This window comes from Temnothorax nylanderi, unplaced genomic scaffold, assembly GCF_030848795.1.
Source record: "Temnothorax nylanderi isolate EJ_2023f unplaced genomic scaffold, tnyl_v1.0 TNYL_tig0089_pilon, whole genome shotgun sequence".
Taxonomy (NCBI): domain Eukaryota; kingdom Metazoa; phylum Arthropoda; class Insecta; order Hymenoptera; family Formicidae; genus Temnothorax; species Temnothorax nylanderi.
This window is the reverse complement of record NW_027249151.1, coordinates 353,953-371,732: the sequence shown is the minus strand read 5'-3', so window position 1 is coordinate 371,732 and position 17,780 is coordinate 353,953. Positions and strand designations below refer to the sequence as shown.

The window sequence follows — 17,780 nt, the reverse complement described above, 5'->3', positions numbered from 1 at the left end:
TTCGATAAAACGTAATAAATATATAAGTTAGATCCTGAGCACATATTAAGAATAAGAATTAAATATTAAATATTAGAAATTATAAATAATTAAACGTAGCGGTAAATCTGAAGGAGAGCTCACTCCTCACCGATTTCGATGAAATTAGGCTCAATCGACGCGTCAATGCGATTTTCACAATGTCTCTTCAACGGTTAATTTCTTGGTATCTGATTATTAAATTAAATCATATATTACTGCGAACGGAACCAGGTTAAATAAAAGTTACAAGATAAATAAATAAAGCTACAAAATATAATTAAATGCGAAATGTAATTTATTATATTATTTTAATTTTCACAGCGCTCAAAGTAGGCGAAAAGAACACATAATATGCAAATACATATTTGCAAGTATAAACTTATGATATATCATAAGTGCGAATGCGTGTGTATATATATATATATATATATATATATCTATATATAAAATAAATTAATCCTGGTATTTTGAAATCCATAAAGTGTCAGAACAGTCAGTCTGTTGCAAAACGATTTTCTCTTGTGCATATAAGTCTATGAACGAGAATAATACATTAGAAAAACGGGTAACGAACCTATGTGAAGTTAATCCCTTAACATTAAAAAAAAAAATTCTATAGCTCATTCGATGACTCATCGTTTGCATATTCACATACATTTCAATTGAATCGAATTGTATGTGAATGTGCAAACAAAAGTTTATTAAGACTATTTCAATCCAATTTTCTCGTAGGTGAAGGGCTAAGCTAATGTAAGATTGCTCTCATTCAAATTATTTTGTTAATACCGTTTGAATTAGAGTGTGCAAACAAAAATTCGAAGTGTGCATACATGTGCAAATGATTATTTTTTAAATGTTAGGAAGCTAACTTCACACGGGTGAAAAACGAGTCGTATAATATTAGGTTGATAGAATAAGAAAAAGTAAGGTAAAATTTACACTTTTTTGCGAATGTAGTAACACTTACCAAGAAGTATTTCAAAAGCAGTAGCAGCATCCTCTCTCGTGTGCGTGTCCGCTGAAATAAGTTCACTGAATTTGACAACCTCCTTGTCATACCATAAAACTTCTAATAGAGCCAAAATCTCTTTGCTTATCAGTGCAGGTTGCGAGGGTCTGCTTGGGCTGCTTAGATTAGTAAAAACAATATTTTTATCATATATCAAATAATTCTTTGATAAATGGTAGACTTTATTGATATAACAAAACATGCTAAGTTTCGTAGGAAAGAACTATGCAAAATTGTTAGGTTACAACAAAGGAATAAAAGTTTTGTTTTTTCCTCAAGCTTTCGATCAATGAATCCTATGTTTTGTCAACATTCGTTTTATAGAAACTCAAATATACACTTAGAACATTATTGTTGTATGTCTAACTCTTTACTTAACAATAAAAGAAAAATTCAAAATACCTGGTAGAAGGTACTGGAATGTGTTTTGTTTTCGGAGACTGTCGCTGTCTTTCTAATAAAATGTCTATATCTTCAAAGCTTTCATCATTACTTATATTTATCCTTTCCTGATCCGGCCTCTGTTCAACGATGCTGAAATAATATCATTTAATGATATTGAGAAATTGAGGAAATATCGCAACAGTTGAAAGACTGAGTATAAAACTGAATAATCCTTAATAATTAAATTTTTAGTTAAATAACTTCTTGAATGTAAATATCATAAGTTCTTCATGATAAAATAGACTTACGTAGTGCCTTCTTCTAAGACAATCGCTTCCGGTACCTCTTCCGGTAATGGTACCATTGATACGTCCATAGTTTCGTGAATTATATTTGTCACTGTTAGGACGTTTGCAACACTATCTCCGGGTTCGGCAGCAATTGCGGTTTCCGTCTTTTGGAATGTACTCAATTCTTCTGTGAAATTTTTTGTTAATGGTTTATCCAATTTCTAAAGATAATCAAAAAATTTAGTCAGAACCTTTAAGACTTGTTTGAAATTAAAGTTTCTCGCTTTTTGAACTTCTTTGTAAGTTTATACACATCTTTTGCAAGCTTATATAATGTAGGAACCCACCTTGCAATGAATGTTTACATTCTGACGCCATTTCTGAAGCTGTTTGTCACTTAAGACAATCTTTTGATCAATAATTTTGCTTTTCTTCGAATGCCTGCGAATCACAAAATAGCTTGAATCTAATGATTCCAATTCCATGTCGGTTTCCTCTTGCTGTGGAAGAACTAACATTCTCGTTTCTTCTATAGGCAATTCAGCCGGTACTGCCACATCTTCTACAGGTGCAGGAGGTACTGCCACATCTTCTACAGGGGGTACATCAGTCGCCGATGCAGTCTCAAAGAATAACTGAGAAATAATATATAGAAAGAATTAGAAGTAAAAATAAAATATAAATTAAATATAAATAAAAAGCGCAAAATAATTTTTCTAAAGAAAAAAAGAGGAAAATAGATTTTAATTTTTTCAAAACTTTTTGGTCATTATGGCTCGTATTCATAGTCCGTTCATATATCAAAACAATCTTAAGTAATGTCTTAAGATGCTAATACGGTTCTCAGATTGATTTATAACACCTTAAAATTGTACTTAAGACTGTTTCAAATATAAAAACAAACTATGAATCAAACAAAGGGAAAAACGCCGTAATCGGTCAGGACTGGTCAGATCTTGCTTGTCCGAATAATTGAGTGACTTTTTACGTACAATTCTTTGCCCTATGAAAAACTATGAATATCGGCCTATGTATTCTCATTTGTCTTCCACTGTATGGAGTTAAAATATTCACATTATATCCAAACGACAATCATTATAAGTTATAGACAACGTACACGTCTTCTCTTCGTAGGCGTTTCCACCTGCATTTGATGTGGCTGTCGTTTTTGTGGAGTTAATAACAGTACCTCTTTGGATTTATTTCTTTCCGATATATCCACAAGTACTGGACGACGGATTTCCTGAGATAACTGTTTTTCTTGGATCTCTATTCATTAAATTATTTTATTAATAAATTTAATTTAAACATAATATGATAATTGTCTATGTATCATATTTAAAATACCCCATTGATGCACTTACCTTCTACTGTTATATCAGCCATCTTCTTTGAGATGCTTCTTTCCTTGCTGATCTGTAGCTCATCTATCCGGTCACTAAAACCATTAATAGCAAAATATATTATTCTTTGTTAAAAACGTCATGAATTTATTTTGAGCTAATGATATAAAAACGAAAAAAATCAAATAATTGCATAAACCATTGTCATTTTGTGAACTTTTGTTGAATTACAATTAGAAAGTTATCACGCTACTAAAAAAATATAAAAATCGGGAACTTACAGTGAGAGATTGAAATCATGTTCAAGCATAAAGTCCAACTCCTCGTCATTTGAAGCACCAAAATCACAACATGCTGCATCTTGCATCTGTGAATGAAAAAAATTTCAGTATTTAAAAATAAAGTTTACAATCAAAGAATCAGAAGTTCCAGTAAATATATTCCAAGTGCCAAGTGAAATTATTAGGTATAAACGTATTAATGTGTATAGCCATTAAGAATTAAAAAGTTATTTAATCTAAATAATTAAGAAATTTTTATACGTTTTATGTGTATAATAAATTTTTATTTTATAATAATCATTGATAATGTCTTAAATATTGAATTGTGAACATAAGACATTTAAAACACAGTAGTCTCAGGAATTCTTATAACACTTTATTTAAAGCTCTTGGCTTACCAATTACAAATATATTAAGTTATGACTTTTTTTTAGATATGATTCATGTTTGTAATACACGTTAGAATGAGATGATTTATTGCGTGAAAAAAGTCGTTACGTATAATTATATATTATTTAAAATTATAGTTATGAAACTATATAATTGTGATTATAATTACTTTACCATGTTTTAAGCCTTGTGTTCACGATATTAGAAATCGCTCCGAGATCTCGGACGGAAAAATAATTGACCAATCACATTAAACAATTTGGCCAATTGACCAATGCGATTGATCAATTCTTTCTCCGTTCGACATCTCGGGGAAATTTCTAACATCGTGGACACAAGGCTTTAGTTTGTGTTTATCCAATAAGTTAATGAAAAATGCGAGTGATTAGGAGAGAATTCGTCTGAAAATTACAACTAAATCATACACATTATATCCAAACGACAATCATTATCAGTTATAGACAAACGTACACGTCTTCTCTTCGTAGGCGTTTCCACCTGCATTTCATGTGGCTGTCGTTTTTGTGGAGTTAATAACAGTACCTCTTTGGATTTATTTCTTTCCCATATATCCACAAGTACTGGACGACGGATTTCCTGAGATAACTGTTTTTCTTGGATCTCTATTCATTAAATGATTTTATTAATAAATTTAATTTAAACATAATATGATAATTGTCTATGTATCATATTTAAAATACCCCATTGATGCACTTACCTTCTATTGTTATATCAGCCATCTTCTTTGAGATGCTTCTTTCCTTGCTGATCTGTAGCTCATCCATCCGGTCACTAAAACCATTAATAGCAAAATATATTATTCTTTGTTAAAAACGTCATGAATTTATTTTGAGCTAATATAAAAACGAAAAAAAATCAAATAATTGCATAAACTGTACACAATTATCCATAGTCTGTCATCAAACTCTTCGTGAGGAAGTAAGTGTAAGTCTATTTCTAATTGAGCGTTAGGAAAGTTTTGAGTGGAAATAGGCACATATATTGCAGGCAATTCAAGATCCTGAACTGCGTCATACTCATCCTCTTTCTTCTCCAACCCTCCGCCGCCGCCGCCGCCAGAGTCACATTTTTGTTGCATTTCAAAAACTTCCTCTGAGAAGTAATGAGATTACATAAACTGGCATAGGTGATATCATTAATAAATATATATAGAATTGAACTTACTCTGATAATATACAACTTGTAAACGATGAATTCTTGTTATGCCGTACATTAATTGTGATGACAGATATAAGCTAAATCTATCTGATCTGTTGCGCAACTGCATTATTTCCAAAATTTGCTTGCTGGCGATATAATATAAAATGCAAACAAAAGTGTCAAAATTGAAAAAAAAAATATCATAAATATTCAATATTAAAAGTACATAAACAAAATAATTTACCAAGTTTCTACAGTGTTTATCTTCTTTATAGCACCAGAATTATAGTGTCTTTTAAATAATTTCTCGCTGACCGTTGCAGCGAGCCAACAAGGAGCTAATTTGCCCCTTCGTCGATGGGAAAACAGTTCAACTGGATAGAACATCTGATGAAGAATAAGTCTCATTAATAAGAGCAAATTCGTAAATAGCAGATGAAAGATCATGTTGAAAGAATAAAAATGAAAATCATACTCAAATAGCACAGACGTCAGGTCATCCTCAATACATCCAGGCACGTTCTGGGTGTATCGAGGCTGATTTATTGTGCTTATTGTTCCGGATAACAGATAAATAACAGAAAACGATGGAAATTACCTTAATCTATGTTTAATATTGACCGATTATCCTAGTCTTTAGTCATATGGATATTCTTGTCGAATGTAACGAATAAATTCTTTTTCGATCAAAGAATCTCTCAACTTTTACAATTTATTAGATCAATTTCCTTCAAACGCGCTTTCCTTGAAGCCTTGAATATTACCCTTCTCCTCTTTCGTGAGTTATCTCATTTTTCATGGAGAGACTCGTCAAACCTTTGCCATCAAACGTACTCCTCCTCCTCGCATTACGATTTTCAAATTGACAGATTGCGCGCCGAAGGCATCGACGGGTTTGTTCGCAATGCGCGACGAAATGACGATAATTGCAGATTGCAGGCATCTCTCGACGCTGACGTTGGCGCTGACGTTGGCGCTGGCGTTGGCGCTGGCGTCTGGCGTGTCTTAGGGTGTGTTTAGGTAAGACACCGCTACTGTAGCGCTACACAAATGCGTACCAGCCATTGGCTGTTCATGGTAGCGCTACCATGAACAGCCAATGGCTGGTACGCATTCGTGTAGCGCTACAGTAGCGGTGTCTTACCCTCTAGTAACGGATTGGGATTGAGATTGGATTGAAATTTAATCAATCAGAACAGAGAAAACTGATCTCAAGTTTAGTAAACTTTGCTCTGATTGGTCAAATTTCAATCCAATCTCAATCCCAATCCGTAGTCTGATGCTGGGTTTACAATGCGAGTCGCAAAGTCGTGAGTCGCAAGAATTGACCAATGGCCTAGTTTACACCGGACCGTTTGATACGCGTACCAAGTACTATATCTGTATCAAATCCGTATCAAATCTCGGGTTATCCCGGTGTAAACCGAAATTTGATACGAATTTGGTACGGATACAGTACTTAGTACGCGTATCAAACGGTCGGTGTAAACTAGGCCAATCACAGTCGATTATTCTCCTCAAATTCGACTGTGATTGGTCAATTCTTGCGACTCACGACTTTGCGACTCGCATTGTAGACCCAGCATGATACGGGCATTAGGACACCGTCCGCCATTAATAGGGAATTATGCGAACGATCGAGAGAGACAGCAAGAGACAGCCTCCCCACTCGTACTTTTCATGGGTCTTTGTCTCACTTCCACTTATAGGTTTGTCTCACTCCCACTAACGTCTTCTCTATAAATGGCGGAACCAATCAGGAGTCAGACCGGGGTGTCCTAACTCTTACTAGAGGAACTCTAGCGTGTCACGTTTTAAGCCCCTTGCACAATAGGCGATAGCGATAGCGATAGCGACAGCGACAAAGTTGCCGACAAAGCTATACCTTTGTCGGCAACCTTGTTGCTGTCGCTATCGCTATCGCTATCGCTATCGCCTATTGTGCAAGGGGCTTTAAAGTCCGCCTTAAGATTTCCGTTGCTGCGCATGCGCAAGAGTTTTTCCGCGTTCAAGCGGATTAGAAGTGGATTTTGACTAATTCCATCGAAATCGATGAGGAGTGAGCTCTCCTTTAGATTTACCTTTACTATTTATTACAAGAATATTTCTTATATTTATATATCCTAATATTTAATATTTATTTTTATTTTTAATACGTGATCTATTGTGCGCAGGGCCTAAAGTTTACATACATACATACATCCATACATACGCCATTTTACAATCGTTTTCCCGTTCTCAAATCTCCATAGTCTACGGCGTGATAAACACGGGGTGACCGGGGAGACACCTGTGATCGCGGCGAGGCGCGAGGTGCCCGTATACGCAAACGTGGAAGGGATAACATGGCTACCGCCTGGTGACGTTCCGCTCGGCCGTCGTGGGTATTACTGGGTATCAGATGCTCCGGGAAACATCTGGTGAACGTTCTCGGCGACGTGCTGCAGATAGCGATCCCGTCGAGAGGAGTACCGCGCGTCGAGGGTGACGATCGTACCGCGAGATAGACAGTGACAACGCAAGCATGATGAACATGTGGAAAGTGCGGGAGCTGATGGACAAGGCGTAAGTCCGTTTGTCCGATTCCTCGGCGCGAGCTCGCGCCTCTAACCTTGCTCTCTCCGTTTCCCCGGGCGCCGCTACGTTCCGTTCCGCGCTGCGTGTTTCCCAGTCGGGCTTCTTCCGTCCCTCCCTTCTTCCCCTCCCCCCTTCCCACCGCGCCGATAGTGCGAAATCGTGGAAAAATGGTATACGTGACACGCTCGATTAGAATTTATTTCGGGTACGTGAATCTCCGTCGATCCTCGCTCCTCGCATCGAGGAAGCGGAGGGAATACGAGGAAAACGGAAAAATCCTCGGCCGATCACGTTCGCGCGAGAGGATGCGGCCGCCCGCGACAGGTCGGTCGGTGAGACGGAGAGAGCGGCGAGGTCGGGAGAGGAGGGAGAGAGAACTCGTAAAACTGGAACGACGTGGGTAATTTTATGACGCGACCTTGAGATTCGATAGTGCGGCGTGCGATAAACGATGCGAAAACAATCGTGGAATTGATGACGGATGGCGCGGGTCCCCCCTCTTCTCCCCCTTCTTCCTCCTCCCTTCCCGCCAGCGACCAGCCTCAGGTGCGCGCGTATTTATTTTGTAAGCGCTTTCCTAAACGCTTGCAAAACAAGTGCTCCGTTACGCTTACAAAAACGCTTACGAAATGCGGCTCCTCCCAGACTTTTTCGGAGCCCCGTCCTCGTCTTTCGAATTATCCATCTCCGGATACTCGTCGTCGATTTAATTCGGAATCGACATTCGGAGCGATTCGTCGAGAATCTTAGGAATTAACGTAGAGAATCGTGGAAGTGTATTTTAAAAATTCGCGCGTATATCTTCTCGCCGAGTGTTTTCCCCGACGTCGAGAGCTCGAAAGCAAAATTCTCAATTCGTTTAATTAGCCCATTTCAGTTCGCTTCACCTCCTAGGAATTATGTCCTCCTGATTAAATTTTAAGGATCCTTTTTATTTTATTTTATTGAAAGGTAGTATGTCAACAGACATTTTTCGCAATCTCTTACTTAATCACACTCGTGATTGGTAAAGTAAGCTCGTTTAATGCCTCGGGCACGCAGGGGAGACACGACGGAGAGAAGTTTATTCACGCGATATGACATTCCGATTCTTATCGGTCGCGCTCGAATACTCGTCTAGAATTACGAAAGTCTTCGGATCGGGTACTCTTTCGTTCTTCGTATTAGCTTTTACCATTTACCTGTCGTAAATGAAATTATCATTTATCACACATACATTTTGAATGGTCACTCTATGATTTTGTTTGAATAGAGGTATTATTGCCAACGAACAATGCGATTTTTCTATATAAGTTAACAGAAATTTTAAATTTATCCCTACGAAATGTTGCCTCTATTTTGTCTTTTAATGCAAAAGTAAAACTGAAAAATTCTGTATTTATTTGTTGAAAATGATATTAACTGAAAATAACCGAATAAATTTATCTAAAATTTTAAATACTAGATGCATATTCTCCTTCAAGTAATCAGTAATATCTTTGAAACAGTAATAAGCTAATCAAATTATTGACTTTTTTATTTAATAATTGCATCCTTTGGATAAACTCTTAATATCTTTTTTGGAAAGTCGAAAGATACCTCGAAAGATACTAACAAGTTAATGCATTTTAATGTGTCTGTATTAACTTGTTCCTAATTGATAAATATGGTTAAGTAAATACGCAGTTTAAATGACCATTCTAATGATTCACTTGAATGGAAATGTTAAGAATAATACGATTTATCTATATAAATTAACAAAAATTGCTAATTTATCCTTACGAAATTTTATCTGCCTTTGTATATTTTGTTTTTTAGTACGAGCTGAATCTATTTATATTTATTCGTTGAAAACGATACTAACTGAAAATAACTGAACGAGTCTATATCTAAAATTATAAACACTAAATGCATATTCTCTCTCAAGTAATCAGTAAATATCTTTGAAACAATAATAAGCTAATAATTGTTGATTTTTTTTATTTAATAATTAAATCCTCCGAACTATTAATATGTTTTTTGGAAAGTCGAAAGATATTGATAAATTAACGCATTTTAACGTGTCTATTTAACTTATTTTTAATCGAATATAATTAAATGCGCGATTAATAAGAAATATCTGTATTAAAAGTTAATGCGGACATTTTTCACAATCACGTGCTTAATCATACTCGTAAACGATGCGTGGCCAGGTAACTCGGGTTGCAGCGAATTAATAATCTTGATAAATTAATTAAGTACGCGAGTCACGTTCGTAAACTGATCTTGGTAAATTAATCTCGGGTCAGGTTCCGATATAGTAAACCGCCTGAGATACCTCGTAAACCTATAATGGCTTTAAACTGTAATCATTTTACGTAATTCACGGCTCTATGCATTTTTGTAGTCGCATGAATGCGCTTTTCACTTACGCTAATGTGTTTGCGGACCAAATACGGCAAAAAAGAAGATAAAAGAGGAAGAGAGTGAGAGAGAGATATCGTTGTGTTATATCTATACTTAATTATTCTTCATAAATAGTGTAACGTTAATAATAGAAGGATTATTGTAAGTAACCCTTTGCGTGATCCAGCTGTAAAAGCTATCTGTGGGCGAAGATATAAACAGTATCGTATGCTACGTACGTTACACGTAAGACCGCAACACTTACCACACGTTTTATCGGGCGTTGTTTTTTTGGGGGGGGGGGCGGGCGGAAATAATTACGTGATACGACGAGTGTAATGCGACTTTATTGCACGTCTAATTTAATAATGGATTATTCGTAATTTGTAGTATTTTGCATTCGTCGCAGATTTGTACGTGTGAAAATTCATTACGATATTGCATTTGTAGGACGAATGTCGTGATGAATTATACGGAAACGGAGGCCAAAGTTCGGGAGGCAACTAACGACGACGCGTGGGGTCCCACAGGTACGATCCGCGCTTCCGACAATAGCACTTCACCATTATGCACTTTACGTGGAATACCTGTGAATTAATTATACGGAATGCGCATTACTTTTTAAGGGGCAATGATGCAAGAACTGGCTCAGGCCACATTCACGTACGAGCAATTTCCAGAGGTAATGTCCATGCTCTGGAAAAGGATGTTGCAAGAGAATAAACGAAATTGGCGACGAACGTACAAGGTACGCGATCGTTTTTCCTCGCAATTATTACATCGCATTCGAGGAGAAACAATAAACCTTATTGTATGGAAGATATCGATGGAGAAGGATCATTATCATATTACGAAGTAGTAAACAAAATGCAAATGAATATAAAAACATTTCATTCTCCATTCGTACTTTATTAGCTTTTCATTAATCTCTATTTTTTTTCACAGTCATTGCTCCTCCTTAATTACTTAGTTCGTAACGGCTCGGAACGGGTCGTCACATCGTCACGCGAGCACATCTACGACCTCAGGTCTTTAGAAAATTACACCTATATCGACGAGTTCGGGAAAGATCAAGGAATAAACATTAGACACAAAGTTAGGGAATTAATCGACTTCATCCAGGACGACGATAAACTCAGGGATGAAAGGAAGAAGGCTAAGAAGAATAAAGACAAGTATGTTGGCTTATCGAGCGAAGCGATGGGAATGAGGTTTGGGGGTGGGGACAGATGGATGGACAGTCCCAAGTGGAATAAATCTGGTGCAGAGACGTATAACGACTGGGATTCCAATCGTGGAAAAGGATTTGAGGATGCAAATAACAGGTATATGTCTAATATTCCCGTTTCTGATTATCGTACGTGAACGTTTAAAAAGAAACATGTAGCTCAAATGAATTTTTTCTTTACATAACTTTCATGTTTTTATGTTACAGCGACGATGGCGAAAGAGAAGACTCGGACAATGAAACTAGCCCAAAGAAAGGTGGAAGAGAGTATAGAGATACATTGGACAATATAAATCAAATTGGTAAAACTGCTCAAACATCAATACCTTCTACAAATGCATCTCCGGCACGGACGGCAAGGACTATCAAGAAAGTCGATCTTGGAGCGGCAGCAAATTATGGAAAAGAGCAATCTAATGTAAGTTTAAGGAATTAATTTTATTTTGTCGTTAAATCTTTTGTATTTAATATGAGGTATAATGCGCCCACAAAACTATATTCACACATGTTATAGATATAACTATAAATTAATTAGAATGTATTTTTTTCTGTTTGTAGAATAGCACACCAGTACAACAAAAAAATAGTTTATCATCGCCGAAAAATCAACAGAAGACCAAAAATGACATATTAAACGACATTTTTGAATCGCAGAGTGATAATAGTAGACTAGATGATGACGATTTTAATCCCCGAGCGAATACTCAATCGCTTGCTCAACCGCCGCAAAATGCGAATGCAGATTTTGGCGATTTTACTAGCGCGTTTAATAATCCCGCGACGGTTAAGACGAAAGACAGCAACGACGAGTTTGCCGATTTCACGTCTGCCTTTAATAATGTCGCTATATCTAATCCTCCAAGCCAGCCGCAGTCGCAAATCAATCTGATGGGTGTAGCAATACCGACTGTGAATAATCCAGCAGCAAATAATATGAATAATAGTAACGCAATGTACGCCAATACAATGCAAACGGCAGGCACAACAGCGTTCACCGAAACCCCCGTTATTCAAAAGACGTCTAACGATCTATTTGATTCTTTATCATCGCAAGGTCCCAATAATCAAATCACAAATAATAATACAGGTAGAGGATTATACATTAGTTAGATTGTTGAAATAATCGCACAGGAACTTTGAAGTTCAATTTAACAAATAGCAATTTTTTTTATATAGAATTTTTACTTAAAATTGAAAATTTTATAAAATTTTATTAAAATAAAAATAATTTCTTTTTTTTTTTAGTGACATCAAATACGGATCTTTTGTCGGACTTGGACAGTTTGAATGCCCCAGCCATGAGGCCTGACGGGCGAATAAACAGCTCTAATAATTCGAACATTTTTATGGGGCTAAACAACGCACCTACCAGTACCGTCAATTACGCAGGTGAGTATGTACGCGGTTAAGAAACAATAATTCGACTGATTTCTTTAATTACACGATTAGCAAAACTTTTATTAGCAGTATTTCCTTGCAACTATAAATTATATGTAACTCGTACATACATGATATTTATGTAATATGATGCATGATACGTAATATATCGTACAGATCCCAAGATTAAACAATATTGGGATATTTCTGAGCTACTCTAACATTATTAATCATATATTAGTTATAATAAATGTAGAGTTTCTAATCGTTGTTGCATGCGTTTCCGTGAAAGAAATCTGTGCGTGAAGTATATATCCTCGGAGTTTAAAGCTAATGTAAGTCCCCCAAGATAGTCTTTCCTTGCAGCCTGTAAATACGAAGAGAACGTCGCGTCGATCGAGAATCTCTCCAATAATGCCGCCAATCTATTATTGGAAGTATTGTGCACTATATGCGATATTAAAAGTTGCGCTGATTTGGAAAGAATAAGATCGTCCGTTTCGAACTACATCAGATTTTTACCGGGGCCTGTTACTCCTCAAAAGTGCAGTGGTCTCGATTGCGATGCGAAAGTGGATGCCATATTGTACGGAAGAATTTTGGAGGAAATAATTGGTAAATTCGATCGTGATTGGCCGCTAAATGAGGATGGCCTGGATCCCTTGATCGAAAAATTAATAATCGTCGATGGTGCAACGGTCTTCATGTTATCGGAAGCTTTAAGAGCTTTAACTAACGCATTAAATGAGTCTAAGGATGAGAAGAAAACTTATGTTATTTCAACGTTATTGAGTAGCCTATTAAAGAGTGAGATGATATTTTCGGGGATATTGGACGCGTGTAGAGCGCGTTCTCATATGCAGGAGGAAGAACTCGATCAGACTTGGCGAAGTACGACACAAATGTTGATCTCCTTGCCCAGTCGTGTGTCAAATAAACTGCAGTTCGACACGCCTAAATCTTACACGCCGCAAGTTTACGTGAAAACGCTCTGTTTTCACATATCTTGCGCGATATCGTTTATCATTGAGTTATGCAAATATGATATTAAGCCAAGAACATCCGCACTCTCATTTTTAGTCAGCAAGGTCGTAATTAACTTGAAGCCGTGTGATTTTACGTGTTTCGCCGATATTTTAGAAGAGTGGTGTCTCGAAAGCAAAAAGAACGAACTAGTCGAAGATATATTTCGCGGATTGGATTCGGTCGCCATTGAATACGTAGCTGTTCTGTTTTTAAAGCGTTGCGATTCTGAACTCGGTGTGCGTCCTATTTTCGGAAATTTATTGACAGAACCGAATTGGAGATATATTTTAACGACTAAAATTCCTTTAATGCGTTATTACGAGGACGAAAAGCTGGTCGTGAACTTGATTTCCTATTTGTCATGTTTTTCGAACGAAAATAATAATCCTTTATCAGAATTACTAATCAAGCTTTTAGAAATTTGGAGGGATAAAAGTATTTTGAATCATGCGTCTTTAGAACAGCACAAATACATTACGAAGCTGATTATTCTGTGTGTAAAAAGTTGTAAAGATCTTTTAAGTAATACCGAAAGGGATCAGTGCCAGAAACTGTTGTTTTCCGGAGTATCTGTCCATCTCGAGTGCACAAATATAACTTTAAGAGCGATGGGCATGATGGTCGCCGAGATTTGCACGAATTCTTTGTGTAATATTGATAAAGTACCGAAATTAAAGTTCGACTACGATAACATGCCTGCGCAAGTGTTAGAATTACTTCAATCTCTAAAGGATCTGAATACGCCTGCAACGGCTGTAAACGTGAAAGAACAATACGACCGAAGCGGCGACTTAATAACCGGAAATATTGTCTTCGATTCTCTAAGTAGCAGAAAGATCTACGAATTGGGCGTGGACTGCGGTATTTTACCCGGCGTTGAAAATCTGTCGAACGAGAGAACTGAAGAGAGCACACACTTGTCGAAAAATGGCGCGATAAGAAATGATCCAACGAAGAAGGATGAAATGAAGCAACAGTCGAAGCCAAAGTGCGACGACGGTTCAGATCTGGACAGCGACGATGACTTGGTTCCTTACGATATGAACGATGACAAACCGTCTAGTAAGACACGCCCGACGTACCTGCGAGACTTGCGCGATAATTTAACGGATGAACGTACTTTCTCCAATCCCGAAATTTTCTCCGAATCCATGCTGGTCTGCGAAGAACTAATATTAACACAACTGCCGAACGACGATGTGTCCTTCGCGTTAGAACTTTTGCGGCTTCTCGTCACGCTAAAGCAACATTCTTATATGGAGAACTTTGAACTGGTGATTTTCAAATGTTGCGTAGCGATTGTAACTGTGCGCCCGAAGGAATGCGCCGAATTTCTCTGTAAAGAGTTTTACGAGGACGTTGGCAGGTATTCACTGAGCCATCGCTTATTGTTCCTGGACATATTAGCCGAGTCTGCCAAGCAGTTATCAAAAATCGAGGTCGATGACGCGGATAGCGCCGACGTTATCGTAGATACGGCGATTAAGAAGAAACGAATTCCGAGCCGAATATCACTTTTTATCGATACGCAAGAAAATAAAAAACAACAAGTGTGGTCGAACGAGGACTTCGACATTGATTTACAAGCGTCGGAAAATCAATCTGCAGATTGGCAAGAAATTGTCGACAAAAGAATCGCGTCGCATACGAGACGATTTGCGCATAATTCCAAGTCCCCCAAGTTACGCATTAATCACTTTGGAAATGTAGCGTCTTCATTTTTCTATCCGCTTTTGCACGGCTTTGGCCGTCGAGATGTCCTCAAGCTGAGCGGCTTAAAAATTTACGCGGATCAGGAAAATATCTTATTGCTACGTTTCCTGAAGACACTGTCTGCCATAATGTTAGCGGCGCAAAATTGTCCGCTGGCATCGAAGATGGGCAAAGAAATATTGGAGCTTTTGTGGACGGTGAGGAATCACGATGAAGCGACAGTGAGATTAGCCGTTACGGAAAATATCGGATCCGTACTTATTGCGGTGCCGAAGGATGCCATCATCGACGAATTGTCCGAGCCCTTAATGGAAATAAGAGAATGGCTTCTGTTGTCGCAAAATGTCGTCAATGGCGAACACGACGCAAATTGCAGGGCTTTAAACGCGAAAGTGCTATCCTTCGTCAATTTGATTATAACCTCCGCTTTTAATTCTGTGTAGATTAATCGAGAGACAATTTTCACAATATTATTGGAAAGAACTTTTCATTCTTACAGTATTATAATCATTTATGTGAAGATTATGTATGTACATTTTCTCGTAGAACATATTTTGTTGAGTTAATTTTTCTATTTGCGAAAATTACGAACTACAAAATGGATTATGTAATATAATTTATATACAAAGAAGTTTTGTTATATCATTGTAATTTTGAATTGATACCCATTTAAACCATACGGAATTCGTATATTAGCAATAGCAACATGTTAATTAGCAATAACGATCTTGCTAACGACGTTGAAAACAATTTTCCATAGAGTAAAATGGTCAACATATGTAACATATTTATATGACATTATACAACATAAAAGATCGCTTTGTAATACAATGCTTTTATTTATAGTACTTTATATAGAGTACGCATTGTTTAATTAATTTAAATATTTTAAATTAATTAAACAATATGTAGGATTGTATCATCAAATAAAATTTAATGTATTTTCTATTATTATAAATTTTAATAGAATATTGAAGAATAATAGAATGTTTTTAAATATAAATTTGTGTTGGAAATTTTTATGTAGATTCATGTACAGATACGAGATAACAATTACAAGGTGTGCTACGAACTAAAATTAGTGTCGTATTTAGGATCAGTCGGATTGTCACCGACGAATCTTCTTCCACCTACATCCATCAATGCTAGAAATCAACCGTCTAGTAATACGACGTCGTCTACGCCAGTCGGCTCGACCTGGGCTAGTTCGGGATTGAATATCGATCTCGATAACATAATGGGTAGTAAAACGAAACAAAGTGGCCCAGCACCGACGATGAACCAATTGGCTATCAATAGCCCGCAACATCAAATCAAGATAGGACGTAAGTAATTTCTTAACGGCCTGTTAGATTGATGTAACAGTCGCTTTTCCATTAAGTTCTGTATTGATAAAGTTAACGTTTTCCGATAAGACTGAGATAGCGTAACGTTTAATGAAACGTAATCGTTTGTAAATCTCAAATTATTTCCAAATTAGCTATTAATAGTCCGAATGCCGTCTCACTTAATTTGTATGCGAGAACATGCGGGGTGAGTAAGGATGAAATTGTGTGTGTCTGTAGCAGCAGGAATGGGATATATGTCACCGGTGCAATCTCTACCACAGAATCAGCAGCAGCAACCCAATGCAACGTTCTTTCCTGCATTCCAATAAAGGATTATTGGACGGTTCGGTCTAGAACACGGTCTCAAGGCACAATATGCAAGAATTTAAGCTTCACGCAAAAACTCGTTACCGTTTATTTCGATTGATTCAATTGACGATAATAAATCTTACATTTTCCGCCTGGGATACAATTTAAACACAGGGTTCAACATTAAACAATTATGTATATCGAAATACTTTCCATTAGCACTCAGCCCTAGGCATAACGTGTTTTAAGAGACATATATATATATATATATATATATGTCAAAGACATGTGTTCAGAAAACGATTCGAAAGGATAAATTGAAGCATTTGTCGGTATTTTGTAATTTTTATTTAGATAAGAAATATTTCAATACCGCGATATAAATTCTTATTAATTGGAATTTATATATTAAAAAAATAATATGCAGTAAAAGAAAAATGCAAATAATGTACAATAATAACAAATAATATACAAAGAAATGAATCATTTTTCTTAATTATTGCGAGGCAGCTAGTAGCGGTATAGGTCTAAGCCAATAACTCGGAGGCGACGACAAGCAGCATTCCTGTAACTCATAAAATGCATGTAATTTATGTAATATGCGTCATACTACTTGTGTATTATGCGGGAACAAATCTGGCAGGAATTATTGCTGTGTGTATTTTATACATAAATGTATATTAAACTTGGAAGAATTGGGATTATGCCTTATATAGATAAAAAAAAATGTATCATAAAAATATATACATACTGTGAAAAACTCGAAAGAGCATAATCTAATTAGTCGCATTTACTTGTTCATCACATGTGTACATTGTATGGAACATGGACACAATGGGTGAAAGTTGATGATTTTATAATTAATAGACTATATACGAAGGATAACAATTGCGGTAGTCATAAAAACGTGTATGTAAAACGATGGCAGCATAGGAGTTTTGTGAGGAGAAAATGAATCACTAGTGGATATTAATATGTG

General features: G+C 36.6%; 2 protein-coding genes across 3 annotated transcripts; one reads left to right on the top strand and one right to left on the bottom strand.

Annotated features, from left to right (window-relative positions):
• Positions 1-253: 253 nt before the first annotated feature.
• Positions 254-5,801, bottom strand: LOC139774856 (uncharacterized). Of its 2 annotated transcripts, none has more exons than XM_071710352.1 (14): positions 5,478-5,801; positions 5,124-5,266; positions 4,904-5,025; positions 4,618-4,831; positions 4,437-4,510; positions 4,190-4,341; positions 3,329-3,414; positions 3,069-3,142; positions 2,822-2,973; positions 2,052-2,339; positions 1,723-1,925; positions 1,433-1,564; positions 989-1,149; positions 254-554 (listed from the first exon to the last, which is right to left on the bottom strand). In XM_071710352.1, exons 2-14 carry the CDS (start codon positions 5,264-5,266, stop codon positions 475-477), a joined length of 1,881 nt encoding a protein of 626 aa, XP_071566453.1. In that variant the 5' UTR covers positions 5,478-5,801; the 3' UTR covers positions 254-474. The 2 variants fall into 2 exon arrangements, with proteins under 2 accessions (XP_071566453.1, XP_071566454.1); XM_071710353.1 differs by having other exon boundaries at positions 989-1,146.
• A 1,366-nt stretch (positions 5,802-7,167) lies between these two features.
• On the top strand, positions 7,168-15,795 carry Lqfr (clathrin interactor lqfR). The gene is made up of 8 exons (XM_071710433.1): positions 7,168-7,444; positions 10,271-10,350; positions 10,447-10,568; positions 10,766-11,145; positions 11,256-11,466; positions 11,607-12,135; positions 12,294-12,437; positions 12,792-15,795. Exons 1-8 carry the CDS (start codon positions 7,404-7,406, stop codon positions 15,605-15,607), a joined length of 4,323 nt encoding a protein of 1,440 aa, XP_071566534.1. The 5' UTR covers positions 7,168-7,403; the 3' UTR covers positions 15,608-15,795.
• Positions 15,796-17,780: the final 1,985 nt, after the last annotated feature.